The 13,027-nt window shown below is 37.5% G+C and overlaps 1 protein-coding gene across 7 annotated transcripts in view; it reads right to left on the bottom strand.

Annotated features, from left to right (window-relative positions):
• Positions 1-518: 518 nt before the first annotated feature.
• The window catches only part of smoc1 (SPARC related modular calcium binding 1), a 45,412-nt gene continuing 32,903 nt past the window's right edge, over positions 519-13,027 (bottom strand). For 4 of the 7 annotated variants that reach the window (XM_047821535.1, XM_047821539.1, XM_047821540.1 and 1 more), the window contains 5 exons: positions 12,830-12,906; positions 11,465-11,570; positions 10,295-10,539; positions 9,208-9,241; positions 519-2,580 (listed from right to left, as the gene is read on the bottom strand). In XM_047821535.1, coding sequence (XP_047677491.1) covers positions 2,541-2,580; positions 9,208-9,241; positions 10,295-10,539; positions 11,465-11,570; positions 12,830-12,906 — 502 coding nt within the window. In that variant the 3' untranslated portion in view covers positions 519-2,540. Of the gene's footprint in view, positions 2,581-9,187; positions 9,242-10,294; positions 10,540-11,464; positions 11,571-12,829; positions 12,907-13,027 lie in introns of all 7 variants that reach the window. The other 3 variants (XM_047821536.1, XM_047821538.1, XM_047821537.1) reach the window with 3 other exon arrangements.

Below are 13,027 nucleotides of genomic sequence, written 5' to 3'. Positions count from 1 at the left end.
TAATGGGAACATTGTACACATTTGTTACTGTAATGACAACATTGCAAAAGCTTTGCTAACCCTGTGTCAGTGCAGGATTTCCTAATCCTAAGTAAAAAGTGGCTAAGGGGTTAAAATGTGCACGTAAATATAAAATCAAAGGCATTGTCTAGGCATTGCTAAATAATGAACATAAAATTAGGCTTCCTTATAAATCTGATGCTAATTAAATAAAAGTCAAGCAGTATTTAGACAACAGGATTAATAGTTAGAAATAAATTACAAATACTGTAGTTTGTAGCCTGAATTTCAGCTCGAATGCCTGCGATCATGCTAATTTAGATGACGAAGGCATTCTGTGGCTGTTTTCTCATAAATGTCAGAAAAGTCTCTCAAACGTTAAGCAACTGAGTGACGATGACTAACGAACATGTTCTTTTATGGGCTAAAATAAACAGACAAGTGACTGATTACTTTAGAAATGTGTATTTTCAAAAACATTTAACATTTAAATGGAATGAACAAACTTTCAAACAAACTCACACTGAGGGCAAAACACTTTAATTACATAATTTACTCCAACGAGGTTCTAAATGCTGGTAAAAAACTGTGTTTAGTAAAACTGCTGCATGACAGATGCTGAAAAACTGAAAAGAGCAAAAAAGCACATATGATACATATTTACAACTTCACTGCTTCATTTTTTCCTTTCACAAGCCAAAAGCAATCACATCTAAGGACATCTCCACACACACACACACACACACACACACACACACACACACACACACACACACACACACACACACACACACCTCCTTGTCTATCAGAATGATCATATCACATGATATTCTTGGATATTTTGTCTTCATCATCATCATCATCATCATCATCATCATTTCTTCTTTATTTAAAAGGTGTACATAAGGACTTTGTCACTCATCTATAAGCATCAGTTTATGCCTATAAGAATTTTAAGAATAATGTTACCACTGATACGTGGCACATGTGACAAATGCATAATGTGACAGGATGTTATATAAGCTATAGCTGTACATTTGTTTAAATGTTCCGTGAATGAGAAAGACTGGTCAAATAACAAATCCTGAGAGTGCAGGGTTTAGGTTTCTGTATAAAGAGCATCTAATGAAAAAATGTTGCATTTCCATTTTAAACAGCATTTAAATCCACAACATTTTTGAAGCGCTATCATTAAACACAGAAAGGCTGAGTCTTTAATAATTTAGTAGATGGTGTTCACTTGAGTTAAAAAAAAAAAAGAAAGTCTGATTTATAGTCTTGCTTTATATTCTCACGTGCTGCTAATATATTATGAATTTCTATAAATAAATTCATTATACAATGTGACCGTACTGCTGTGTGTGAAGGAAACTTTCAGCTTCTCAGAAAATGAAACCTTAGAAAAACTCGCTCGTGCCGCGTTCACTGTAAGCCATGAGTAAGTCATGTTTATCACTGAGGAGATGTTTTATTAAAAAAGACAAACTAACAGCATGAACGTGTATGTTTTTGTTTTTTTGTTTTTTACGTTTGCATCCGTTTGCATCATTTACGTTTTTTCCACGAGCTGAAATTTTTTTAAGCAAATTGTTACCTCTTATGTAAAAAAAAAGTGTTTATTTTCTACAGTGTGTTAAAAATCCAGAAAATCTGTTCATACAGTATATTTTACGATGAATTGTTACAGAAAATGTTAGTCTAATTGTAAAAATGTGTTATGCAGTATTTACAAAGTTATTATGAAGGCAAACATTTTTTGGAAGAGAACACGTTATGTAAATATTATTATTATTGTTATTTTTAAATGATTTGATGATTGGATAATTGCATGAATAAGCAGTTACACCTAATAAAGTGGTTACTAATAATTAAAGTCTTTAAACAATGATCTTCATCTGCAATGTCCCATTATCTTTAGATACTATTCGGGTAAAGCTACAAGGTCATGTGATATATGTTTAAACTTGCAGCTTAACTCAATTAACTTGTGTGTTATGCTTATGATTAATTACTCAGAAGGTGTAATCCATGTTGTTTTCTGTTCTTGTTTCGTCCAAAAACTGTACATATTAATGTAAAAATAAAACAAGTGATCTTACAAAAAAAAAAAAAAAAACCTGGTTATGTGCATCTATGACGGCTATTTCAGTTAGACTACATGAAAGGTTTGTGATTAAAACCTGCTGTGGTGTATAATACTGACTAAACCTTGCGGTGTGTTTAGTATTCTTGAACACAAATGATAATAGACTTATAACTTGTCGTGTGGGTTTGAAGCAGGCAGTCAGCCACGTGTACGAGTGCCATTTTCTTATACAAGGTTTTGTCCACGTACATCAGACGTCATAAAGCCAGAAAATGTTTACAACAAAATCAGAGACAGAGCAAATGTCTACCGATGGGAGAAGAAAGTGCAAATATTTTGGCTCCAACTTTATCATTTAAGCTTGTTTTTTTTTCTCTTCTTCTTCTTTAGGAACCTCTTCTTTTTTCCTCTCTTCCTTTTCAAGTCCTTAGCCTGTCTTCTTTCTATTCTTGACTCATCTTCTGGAAGCTTCTGTCCTCACACTAGACGGCCTGCTGGGAAGAGACAGGATAAGAGATGGGAGTCAGCGGTGCGTTTACATCTTATAACAAGAGAGTAGCATTGATGAACCAGCCTTCGTCCATTCAACACAAACACACACACACACACACACACACACACACACACACACACACACACACACACACCAGAGCTTGTCAGGAACTGACAAATAGGGAGAGAGGGATATAATGAGAATGACTTCAGTCCCAGTTCTTCCACAGGATACAATGACTGATGGCAACTCCCAAGGTGCACAGGATTCAAGAATAATGTATGACATGCATATTGTGTGTGCGTGTGTGCGTCTGTGTGTGTGTGTGTGTGTGTATGTGTGTCTGAACACGGGAGGATAGATAGTGTTCTCTCCCTTACGGAAGTCATGTGGGAAACAGATCTCTCTACTGTGATCATGCCGTAATTCTTTCTTAGCCTTTACCTTCCTATGCTCATCCCTCCTTCTCTCTCACTCACTATTTCTCTGTCCTCTGTCCTGTCTGCTGACCCCTCAGAGCACTGCCATAGTTTATTCAGTGCTGACATCTGTACTGTGTCAGTCTACAAATAGAGTTTAACATAATGCAAAAAAAAGATGTAAGAGAATAAGCAAGGAATTGTTTGAGACAGGATCTAAAAATACACATCAAATTAGGCAACATAATTATAAAGAAATATACATTTCGGGACATGCTGTTATAGGAAAATAATAAAATTTGGTGTGGTAGCAATAACTGAGCTTCATGTCAATCTGCAAATAACAGAAAGCTCTGAATGTTTTGTTCCTTTCTTATTAAATATCAGTAGCATACAAAACACAGGCCACAATTCAGCCTCAATCATTTCTACAAAATAATGAATGGATATCGTTGAAAGCATCACTATTTGTTAAGGTTGTTATTATGGTGTTTAGTATATACTAACGGCTGCTAATAATTATATATATATATATATATATATACATAGTTTATGGTATATTACATTATTTAATGTATTATATTATTACTGATGTTTATGGTTTGTTTATTTTAGCATATTGTATAAACACACAACATGTTTTTACATGTTTTTATTGTTAATTTATTTTTTTTAATTAATCAGTATTTTTGTTTGACCAAAATAAGGGAATAACTTGCATTTGTTTTTCAAAACCAACAACAAAACAAACTCCTACATGAACTCGTATGAATTCAGTTGATTTCATATAACTGATTGATTTCATGAAATGTTCATAGGAATATTTGATTCCATTGATAAGTTTTAGGATAGGCCGGCATAGGGGTTAAGGTGTTAGATTACCAGTCAGAAGATTGTGAGTTCAAATCCCACTTCTGTTGATGCTGGGCTCCTGAGCAAGGCCCTTAGCCCTCAGTTGTATAAAATGTAAGTTGTTCTGGATAACTGTGTCTGCCAGGTGCTGTAAATATATGTAATTTTGCTATAAACCTAAAATTGTTCTACACATAAATTCCTAATTATTATAGTCATATTCACATTATTTTATGAAATAGTATGACATATGCCAAAATCAATCTAATATTACTAAAGGGATTGTGAGAGTCAGCAGCAGCAGCAGCATGGGGCATGGGACTCCATTTGGGCCCATTAATCACAGTAAAGCTGGAGAGTTGAGGAAATATAGGGCTTGACTGGGGTAGGGAGCCCAGATTGCTTACAGGTGGTGTCTGAAGACAGGAGTGGGAGAGTTCCAGTCGAGCTTCACAGCCCATGGGGGAGGGAATGTGTGTAGTGAAGGGGTTTTTTGGCCCTGGAGAGCCGATCACATGGCTACATGTGTGAGTGTGTAGAAGAACGAAAGGTTAACAGTGGGTTTCTGAGAGGGGAGCGGGGTGACGCAGGTGTGCTCCAAGTCAAATACTGGCATGTTTGTGTTTTATTACACCCGCCAGATTTATGGCTTACGCTATCTTAGCTGAAAAATAGACGCTTTGTACGTGTATCACAACAGACAGCACTATCAAGCATGACTATATATTTGTGCTCACAAGATAACTTGACTTTTATGTCTATTATTTAGTGTGATGGCCTTTAGGAGCTTTTTTGGAGAGAATTTGAGAGTTCTCATTTGTCCGCTGTTTCTGAGGACCTGCTAAGGTCTGAGTGTCTGTGCACTCAGTCTTCTCTATAGCTCCAGTCCCTTATGGCAATTAAGAGGCTCCAGAAAAGCAGTCCACTTTGGCCTCTCCTCATTCAACAGGGGAAAATGGTGAAATGACTGCGCCATTAAGGACACAAAGCTGCTCCCTGGACACGATCATCTGATAAAGCGGAGAAACCAGATCCATTCTGCCTTCGAACAGCCTCACCTGAGTGCTGATCTGTGATCCGATCCAAGCGCACTACGGCCCGGGGCAAAACGACTACACACAGTTGACTGAATCACTGACACACGGGCTGACACTACAGGTCTGCTTTACCCAACACGGTCTCACACCAGCCAATGTGTATGAAAAGATAGAGCTGTTAAGCTTAAAGTAGACAGGTTTAGCAGTAGAGTAAGGTAGTGTAAATGTCTTGTAAAACATTTTCTAAACTTCCCAAGAGGTTCTGTCACAATCGATTGGACATCAATCGCTATTCATTCAAAATTGAGACAAAGTACACACTAGTTTATTTAATTAACAGACAAGATGTCGCTGTAAACTATTGCCCCTAATTGACCTAGTTCTAAACATGAATCATATAATTGAGTCCAAACTTTGTCAAGTTATCATGAGGATATAAAACCATCAAATACATCTCAAGGATGTTTAAGATAAATATGGTCAGCACATTAAAGTACTGTAAAGGTTAAAGTACATTAAAATAGTCATAAACAAATAGAGAAATAAATCTATTTCTGGATAGGAAATGGTCATATACTCAATGTATTGTAATTCACATGCAAATAAACAAAACTGTTTTATTATGAGACGAATGACCAGCTAAAACCCCGTAAACGTGGCCTAACTTGTCTCCTGGAGCACAGAAACGATGTAATGCTGCTCTTATAACAGGTAAGGTACAAGAAGCACCTGAAATCCACTAGCAATTCCAAGAGAAATATTCAACACAAGCCCCCCTCCCCTCCCACTGTCCAAATAAACCTAATGTTTATCCTGGCAACATTAGCCACACACTTTCTAGCCCAATGAACCTAAGCATCAACAGCAGATTTGCCTTCTGGTTTTAGTATAAGTCACTTTGCTGATGCTACATCATCTGAAAGTCACTAACATCTTTGCTTGAGATCAGCTACTAAGAATTCTGTTATTTAGAAACATGCTAAATAGGTTTAACAAATTTTCCAACGCTTGTGCAAACAATGCTAACAATAATGCAGACGAATGTGTAATTAATTGCGTGGGACAGGTGGCTTTCTGAAAAAGAAATAGGGAAGAGTAAGTATTAAAACAAATGGCTGGCCACCCTGGTTTAATAGGCCTCCTAATTTTCAGTAAAGACATAAAAGCTAAACTGTCCCTCTGCAGGGTAACAATTAGTGTGTTTAGAGCTCTGGCTTTGCTCTGTTATAGAGGAGGAATGTGGGGTTTGATAGAGAGACGATGATGTGAAATCGGTGTTAAGTTTGGCAGATGACACAACCAAAACTCTGATAGGTTAAAAAACGTAAATAATAATAATAATAATAATAATACATTAACTATCATTGACTTAATTTTACATGTTGGGAAGGTCTTTGTATTTAGAGTCAGCTTGTTCAGGTGCTTAGTTGATATTAAAGTCATGCAAATGGTTTTAAGTTATAAAATGCAACCAAAATACCAGCCCTATTTCTTTTGTTTGCTTTCTATAACACGGTGTAATCTAGAAACAAGAGCTAATTTTATAAATCAGATAGGAGCCTAGTGTATTACAACATGAATAGTCGTAGCTGTCACTATCACATTTGGTTTAATTTAACAACATGGCTTCCAGAGTCATTATCTGGCACTTCATCCTGCTGGCCACAATTTCTTTCTACTTTTATATGTTGAAATGACAGATAATTATGTACACATGTATAATGTAGACACAAGCTGCAGTACATTGAGCTCGTAATAGGAAGTTATTTACTATCAGGATATTTAATGTGCTATTTTGATGTGTCAGTGTAATTAATTTCAATATTTTTTCTCCTGCAAAGAAAACATCACTAAATAGTAAAGGATAAGCTGCTTGAAAATTCTGCTATGGTAGAATACAGCTCACATTTTCAGTTATTTATACTAATCACTATACGTTAATAATGCCATATTTCTATATTTCTATATTATATATATATATATTATATATATATATATATATATATATATATATATATATATATATATATATATAGTTGCTGGACTTTAAACTTCTCCTCACTTGAACCCACAACCCAAATGACTATATGTCTGCAAGTCTGTAGCTGAATATGACCCTTGAATATAACTTTACTGTACTTACATTTACCTTTGATTAGCCGATGTCTTAAAAATCTTCAAGGTTGAAGGTTACATTTTTTTTCTTCTTAAAAATCTGTAGCCAATCATATAACATGCCAATTTTAAATAAAGCCCCATCTGTTCAGTCTGACAGTGTAAGAAAACAGTGCCAAGAAAAATGACATCTAATCATTTCAGGAATAAAGACAGCAGCCTCCTAAATCCTTACGCCATAATAAATTGAGTGAGAGATTTGAAGGTGTAAAGTCAGCTATTCACTGTGGGAATGGTGCTGTTGCTAAAGATACAGTGTAGTGCTGTGAGCCAACATGCTTACAGTGCTCCGAAAGAGAAAAAGCAAAAAAACTCACTTTCAGCTTCAGCTGCTGCCCTGCCAGATTCAGGGAAATGGGCATTGCTCTTATTGTGTCTTAGATTTTTGGCAGCAGTGCATCCCAAACCTTGAGTATACTCATCAATTTTCAATTCAGTGCATTCCAATGAACTGACATAAAACTGTCTTTTAGAAGACATCTGCACCAATTTATCAATCCAAGAGTGTGTGCTGGGAAAGGCATGCATGTCTATGGGGAACTAAAGCAAACCAGTGGACTGGGGGCAAAAGAAACCCCCTCTTGTCTGTCCAAACAAATGTGTTGTTTACCCTGGCAATGCTAGCCATGCGCTGCCGTGCCTGACGTTATGCCCCTTCTCAGCCACTGTGCTTCAGTGTCGAAGCAGGTAGCGCCAGGGTAAACACATGAGCTCAGGCCTCGATGGGCCCAACATAGCCTACAGGCCAGGGTAAACAGACACGACGCTCTTAATAACGAGACGATCCCACCAGACGAGAGGAGAAAAACGATTGCACTGTGCTGATGCCCTGTCATCACATAGTAACCACCAAACTATGATAGAGATTCTCAGGCTGAGAAAAACAGACTCACAAAAGCAAGAGGGAGAGGCTTTTGAAAAGAACACAGTAGCTCGTAACATAAATTATCCTGGGCAGTTTGAAATATGAAATGTTTATCCCCAGTCCACATAAATAAAATAAAATTTAATGCCATTAAAAAAAAATAACAGGTGACATGAACCAAATCCGAATTGTAGCCTTCCTGCAGGTGGGAATAAAAACCAGAGGTAAGCAGACCGGGCTGCTAATAAATATTGCAAAGCTTGAACAGTTCCATCTCTTCACACTGTGCTGTAGGATGTTGTTGTCTTGAGCATCGCACATTTTCCAACATGCAATCCAGACGTGTACTGCGATTTTAATTATTTCCCTAAAATATATTTAAAAAGAAAAGAAAGAAAGAAGACAGACAGACAGACAGAGGGACAGACACCTGTCTTAGCCGTAACCGCAGTCCTGATTGCTCGTGCTTATTTTAGAAATCATATCATTATATTCTAAGATTTATAGCAGTGGAAACATTACGTTCATGCCAAACAGACTGTCAATTCATATCTGCAAAGTAGATGAGAAAAGCAATCCCTTTCCAGACACAGACGCGCTTTAATCCAATACAAATTATGGAACATTTCATGCCACGGACAGTGATTTTTGATTAATGGTGTAAGGCAGCTAAGACATGTAAAGTTAAAAGTTGGATTAAACATCACTTGAGTGTTGAATGGAGAAACAGGTGCATCCTCCTCTCACAGGCTCCTCTACATGTTCAGGTCAACTAAGGGCAAGGACTAATTACTCCCAGGCAGACATGATGACCCTGTCTCCTGTAATTCCACTACCTCATTGCTTCACACAGACTGGGCCATTGAGGTGAACTGAATGGCTGACTGTCATGTCACTCTGTGCTGAGCTATGTTATGTTTCTTCAGCATGAAATATTAACGCTGTAATCTAAACTTGCAGCATCTTCACTACAACAGAAATCTATTCTTACTATTTGTAGAAAACTTGAAGTAATTGCTAATTCCAGTTCTGCCCACACAAACACACACACACACACACACACACACACACACACACACACACACACACACACACACACACACACACACACACTACACGGAACTGGCAAAACGCCAAATCATTCATTGACATGCTGAAATTCTGTTCTGTGTTAGTGACTCAGAATGTTAATGGATTATATTTGGAGCCATCTGCAGCCACTCAAGCACATGTTAGTGAAAGCGATTAGTGGGGCCTTACTGAACAAATTAGTTCCTTGCCTTGTCCCCTGACTGCTGCTGCTCGTTGCAGTACCTGCAGATGAGAGAGCAAGCGAGAGAGAGAGAGAGAGAGAGAGAGAGAGAGAGAGAGAGGGGGAGAGAGAGAGAGATGACAGAGAGAACGAGAAAGCGAGACGGAGAAACAGAGAAAGACACAAAAGAGAGAGAGAAAGAGTCAGAGAGAGAGAGGGAGAAACAGAGAAAGACACAAAAGAGAGAGAGAGAGGGAGAGAGAGAGAGAGAGAGAGAGAGAGAGAGATGACAGAGAGAACGAGAAAGCGAGACGGAGAAACAGAGAAAGACACAAAAGAGAGGGAGAGAGAGAGTCAGAGAATAAGAGGGAGAAACAGAGAAAGACACAAAAGAGAGAACGAGAAAGAGAAACAGAGAAAGACACAAAGAGAGGGATAATCAGTATTTTTAAAGTGTGAATTTTGCAACATAATGGCATGCCATTTGCACTAGAGAGTGAATAAAATACACAGGGGTGGGCTGTAAGGGAAAATAATCAATCATGTGATGGATGAGGTGTGATACGAAACTGATTACTTTCTTAGGACAGAATGTTCTGGTATAATTGTTTTATTCCTCTGACTTCACAGTAATTCTCAGTTAATATTTTTACTAAAACTGATGGTTACATTTAGTTTCAAGTTACATATAATGTCAATGAAACAATTCCTCTTATAAACTCCAAACAGTTGTTCTTGTCCAGCTACACTTTTTTTCTCTCTCTCGTAGCCTAGCAGGTTACCTCCAAAACCTTGAAGCACCGATACCTCTATCCTGAAGACTTAACTACTCCTTCCATAAATTTCTTTGTTAAATCAGAACTTTTTAATATGTTTAGTATCAGTATTTAGCCATGGATTAACTGTTTCTTAAGATACAATAACATTAGAATTCAAGCTTTAATATAAAACTGTCCAGTTTTCACACACAAAAAAATCATTATATTGTTAGTGGTTTTGCAAATCCTAACAAACAGAAGGAAATAACATGATACTGCTGGATTCATGAAAATATATTCAATTATCACATTATGATTAGATGGCCAAAACTCCATTAGTCACTTTCTAATTTTCACCTTCTTTATTGACCCCAAGGCATCCTTTCAGCTCCTGCAGAGAAATTGCTTTGTCCTTGTTCAAGTCACAATAATCAGCGAACTTGCGAGCACATTTCCTGGGCTTGGCATTCTTTTTCAAGAAGCGTTTAAAGGGCTTCATCTCTTTCTTGCTGATGTCATGGCTGCCGTTGTTGTCCAGATGAAAGAAGTACCATTGCACCACACGCTCCTCCAGAGTGTGGCTCGGATCAGGCTCTGCAAATCTGCAGAAAATCGGTGCTGGATAAGAGACAGTCATGCAATGCAAATACCACAAACACATTTCAGCTGTCTTCCAGCTGTATGAAATAAACCACTCAGAGATCACGTCAAATACTATTTACTGCAAAACACCAGATGACGTATGGAAAAATCAGCATGGTTCTGTATTGTGTAAAAGATTAGCCTTTGTGTTGAAATTAAACAAATAGCGCTTAAACCTCGTTGAAAACTTGTTCCTCAAAAGTTCTGATGAAACGTATTAAAAATGTTTTTATTGTTTTACAGTTACTTTCTATGATAGCTATACTCATGTTCATGACATCACACAATGTCGCTTGGTAAAATTCTGTGCAAGCTCCCACCAAAATATCACAGAGTTAGTTTTATTTTGTGTTCATTTCAATGGTGAAATTATGAAATCCTAGAAGGACTGGTTTGATGATGGCATTAAGAAGGATTTTAAACCTTTGGAAGATGATCTGCTTGAACAGAAGGTATAGATGACAGGGTTATTGGACTAAAGAAATAAAGAGACTAAAGAAATAAAGCGCCTCTGCTGCACCGCTGACTCCATGAAGAGACAAAGCAAGAGCTAATTCCATCCAGCAGGTAGTCAAACAGAATTGTGTGTAATTCAAGAGGTCATTAACACAAGTTAAAACAGACATATGATTAAACATATGGGATTTAAGCATATGGGTTGGGTTTTTTTTTATCTTGGATGCCAATATAGCAACATGTTAATTTTAAAGATTACTATGCAAGTCTTTATGGATGGATTTATAATTTATATTTCATTGGCTATCTGAAATTTTTAACCTTTTTTTTCCAGTTCCACATCATGCCTCCATGCCTTTTGCCTTCATACATTTTTTTCAGCATTTAAAATAATAATAATAAAAAAAAAAAAAGCAAAAAGCTTCTTACCTCCCACCACCAGAGGGAGTTGGTGAGTTAATGGTGTTTACCATGTCTGTCGTTAGGGCATCCAACAAACGTATTATGAATTCGTCTTTCTTTCCATCTGGACAGCCTGGCAGATTTGAATTAAACAAAGGATATATACATCATCACAAGCTCACAAAGCAAAAAGGAGAACATCTTTATAGTTTTAGTCAACATAGAATATATGTTTTTTTTTTAATTAAAAAAAAATACTTTGAAAAGTGCTTAAAAAGGAACTCTGTATGGTGTGTTTGCATGTATAAATGATGAAAAAGAAAGAAATGATGAAGATGACAATATTCATCCAGCACCCAGTTAACATTGTAGCGCATTGCCCAACACTTCGACTAGTAGTTTTTAATTGCTCCAGATGTTGAGCTTTAACAGCAAGTGTTTCCACCCTAATTGTGTCTATTAAAGAGCTACTTCAAACAGGAGAACATAATAAACTAAACTAGGTTTATATTTTCACCCTGTTCTCCTCCTCTTTTGCATTCTCTCACACTCCTTCTGACCTCCTCGTGCACCGTTCCTTCTGTTCCTCTTGTTTGACCTCTGGGGCAGTGTGTGGGAGTTTGGGGTCTGGTTGCATGCAGGTGAATCCAATTAGTGTGATTGCGGTCGGGACAAGAGTCGTGACGCACCGCTTCACTGCCTCACCGCGTCTCCAGACGGGTGTTAAATTAGAGTTGGATCGAACCCTTTTAAACTCTTGTTCTCGGTGGATGCAAAATATTTCAATTGCTTCCTTGTTATTTAACAGCAATTGTTTCAAGAAGATATAGAGGTTCATTCTTTTCTTTATCACTTCTACGGATAGGAAAATAGGATGCAATGCTTTTCTGAAGAGGGACAGGTCATGTAGATGGAGTATATAAAAATCATTTTGCAAAACCCTGAAGGGGCAACAACACCCTGGTCGATCAGCAAACCCCCATCCATCCCCGCCTCCTAATGTAGCCCCTCTTCACCACTCCAACCAGCCATAAACCACGGCACACATCTGCTGCGCAGTCAGGAGCCATGTTTTACTCTGTAAATGTACCAGATGGGGAATTAAAGAGCAGTTATAATGAAACTTTAAATGAAGGGGAGAAAGTAGATCAACCAAAGTAAAGGAAAAGGAACCAGTGAAAGGGCCCGGGAACCTTGTGAAAGCTTCCCACTTGAAAGAAAGACCACCTTGAGGTGGCAACACATGGGACTTATAATCCCATAACTGTTTCCCAAATAATGGTATTGAGCGCATACAGACACTGAGTACTGAGTACTTACAAGTTCACAGCAATGAAGTGAGAATATTGTGTCTGTTTTTACGCAGTGGGTTTTAAAGGGAGCAGTCCTCACCATTCAGCTCTCTGTCTCTGAAAGGATCCTCCATATCAGACTCAGAGGGAGGAAATACACACTCTGGCTTTTTATATCTAAGAGAAAGCAGACAGTGAAAGAGAGAGAGAGAGAGAGAGGGAGAGAGAGAGGGAGGGAGAGAAGTAAGTAATTAAAAAACAATGTCAGTAAAATCCGGGAAATCGGGAGAGTGGAAAA

The sequence above is a fragment of the Tachysurus fulvidraco genome, chromosome 12 (genome assembly GCF_022655615.1).
Source record: "Tachysurus fulvidraco isolate hzauxx_2018 chromosome 12, HZAU_PFXX_2.0, whole genome shotgun sequence".
NCBI lineage: Eukaryota > Metazoa > Chordata > Actinopteri > Siluriformes > Bagridae > Tachysurus > Tachysurus fulvidraco.
Note: the sequence above shows the minus strand (reverse complement) of the source record. Positions and strands in the feature narration are given on the sequence as shown.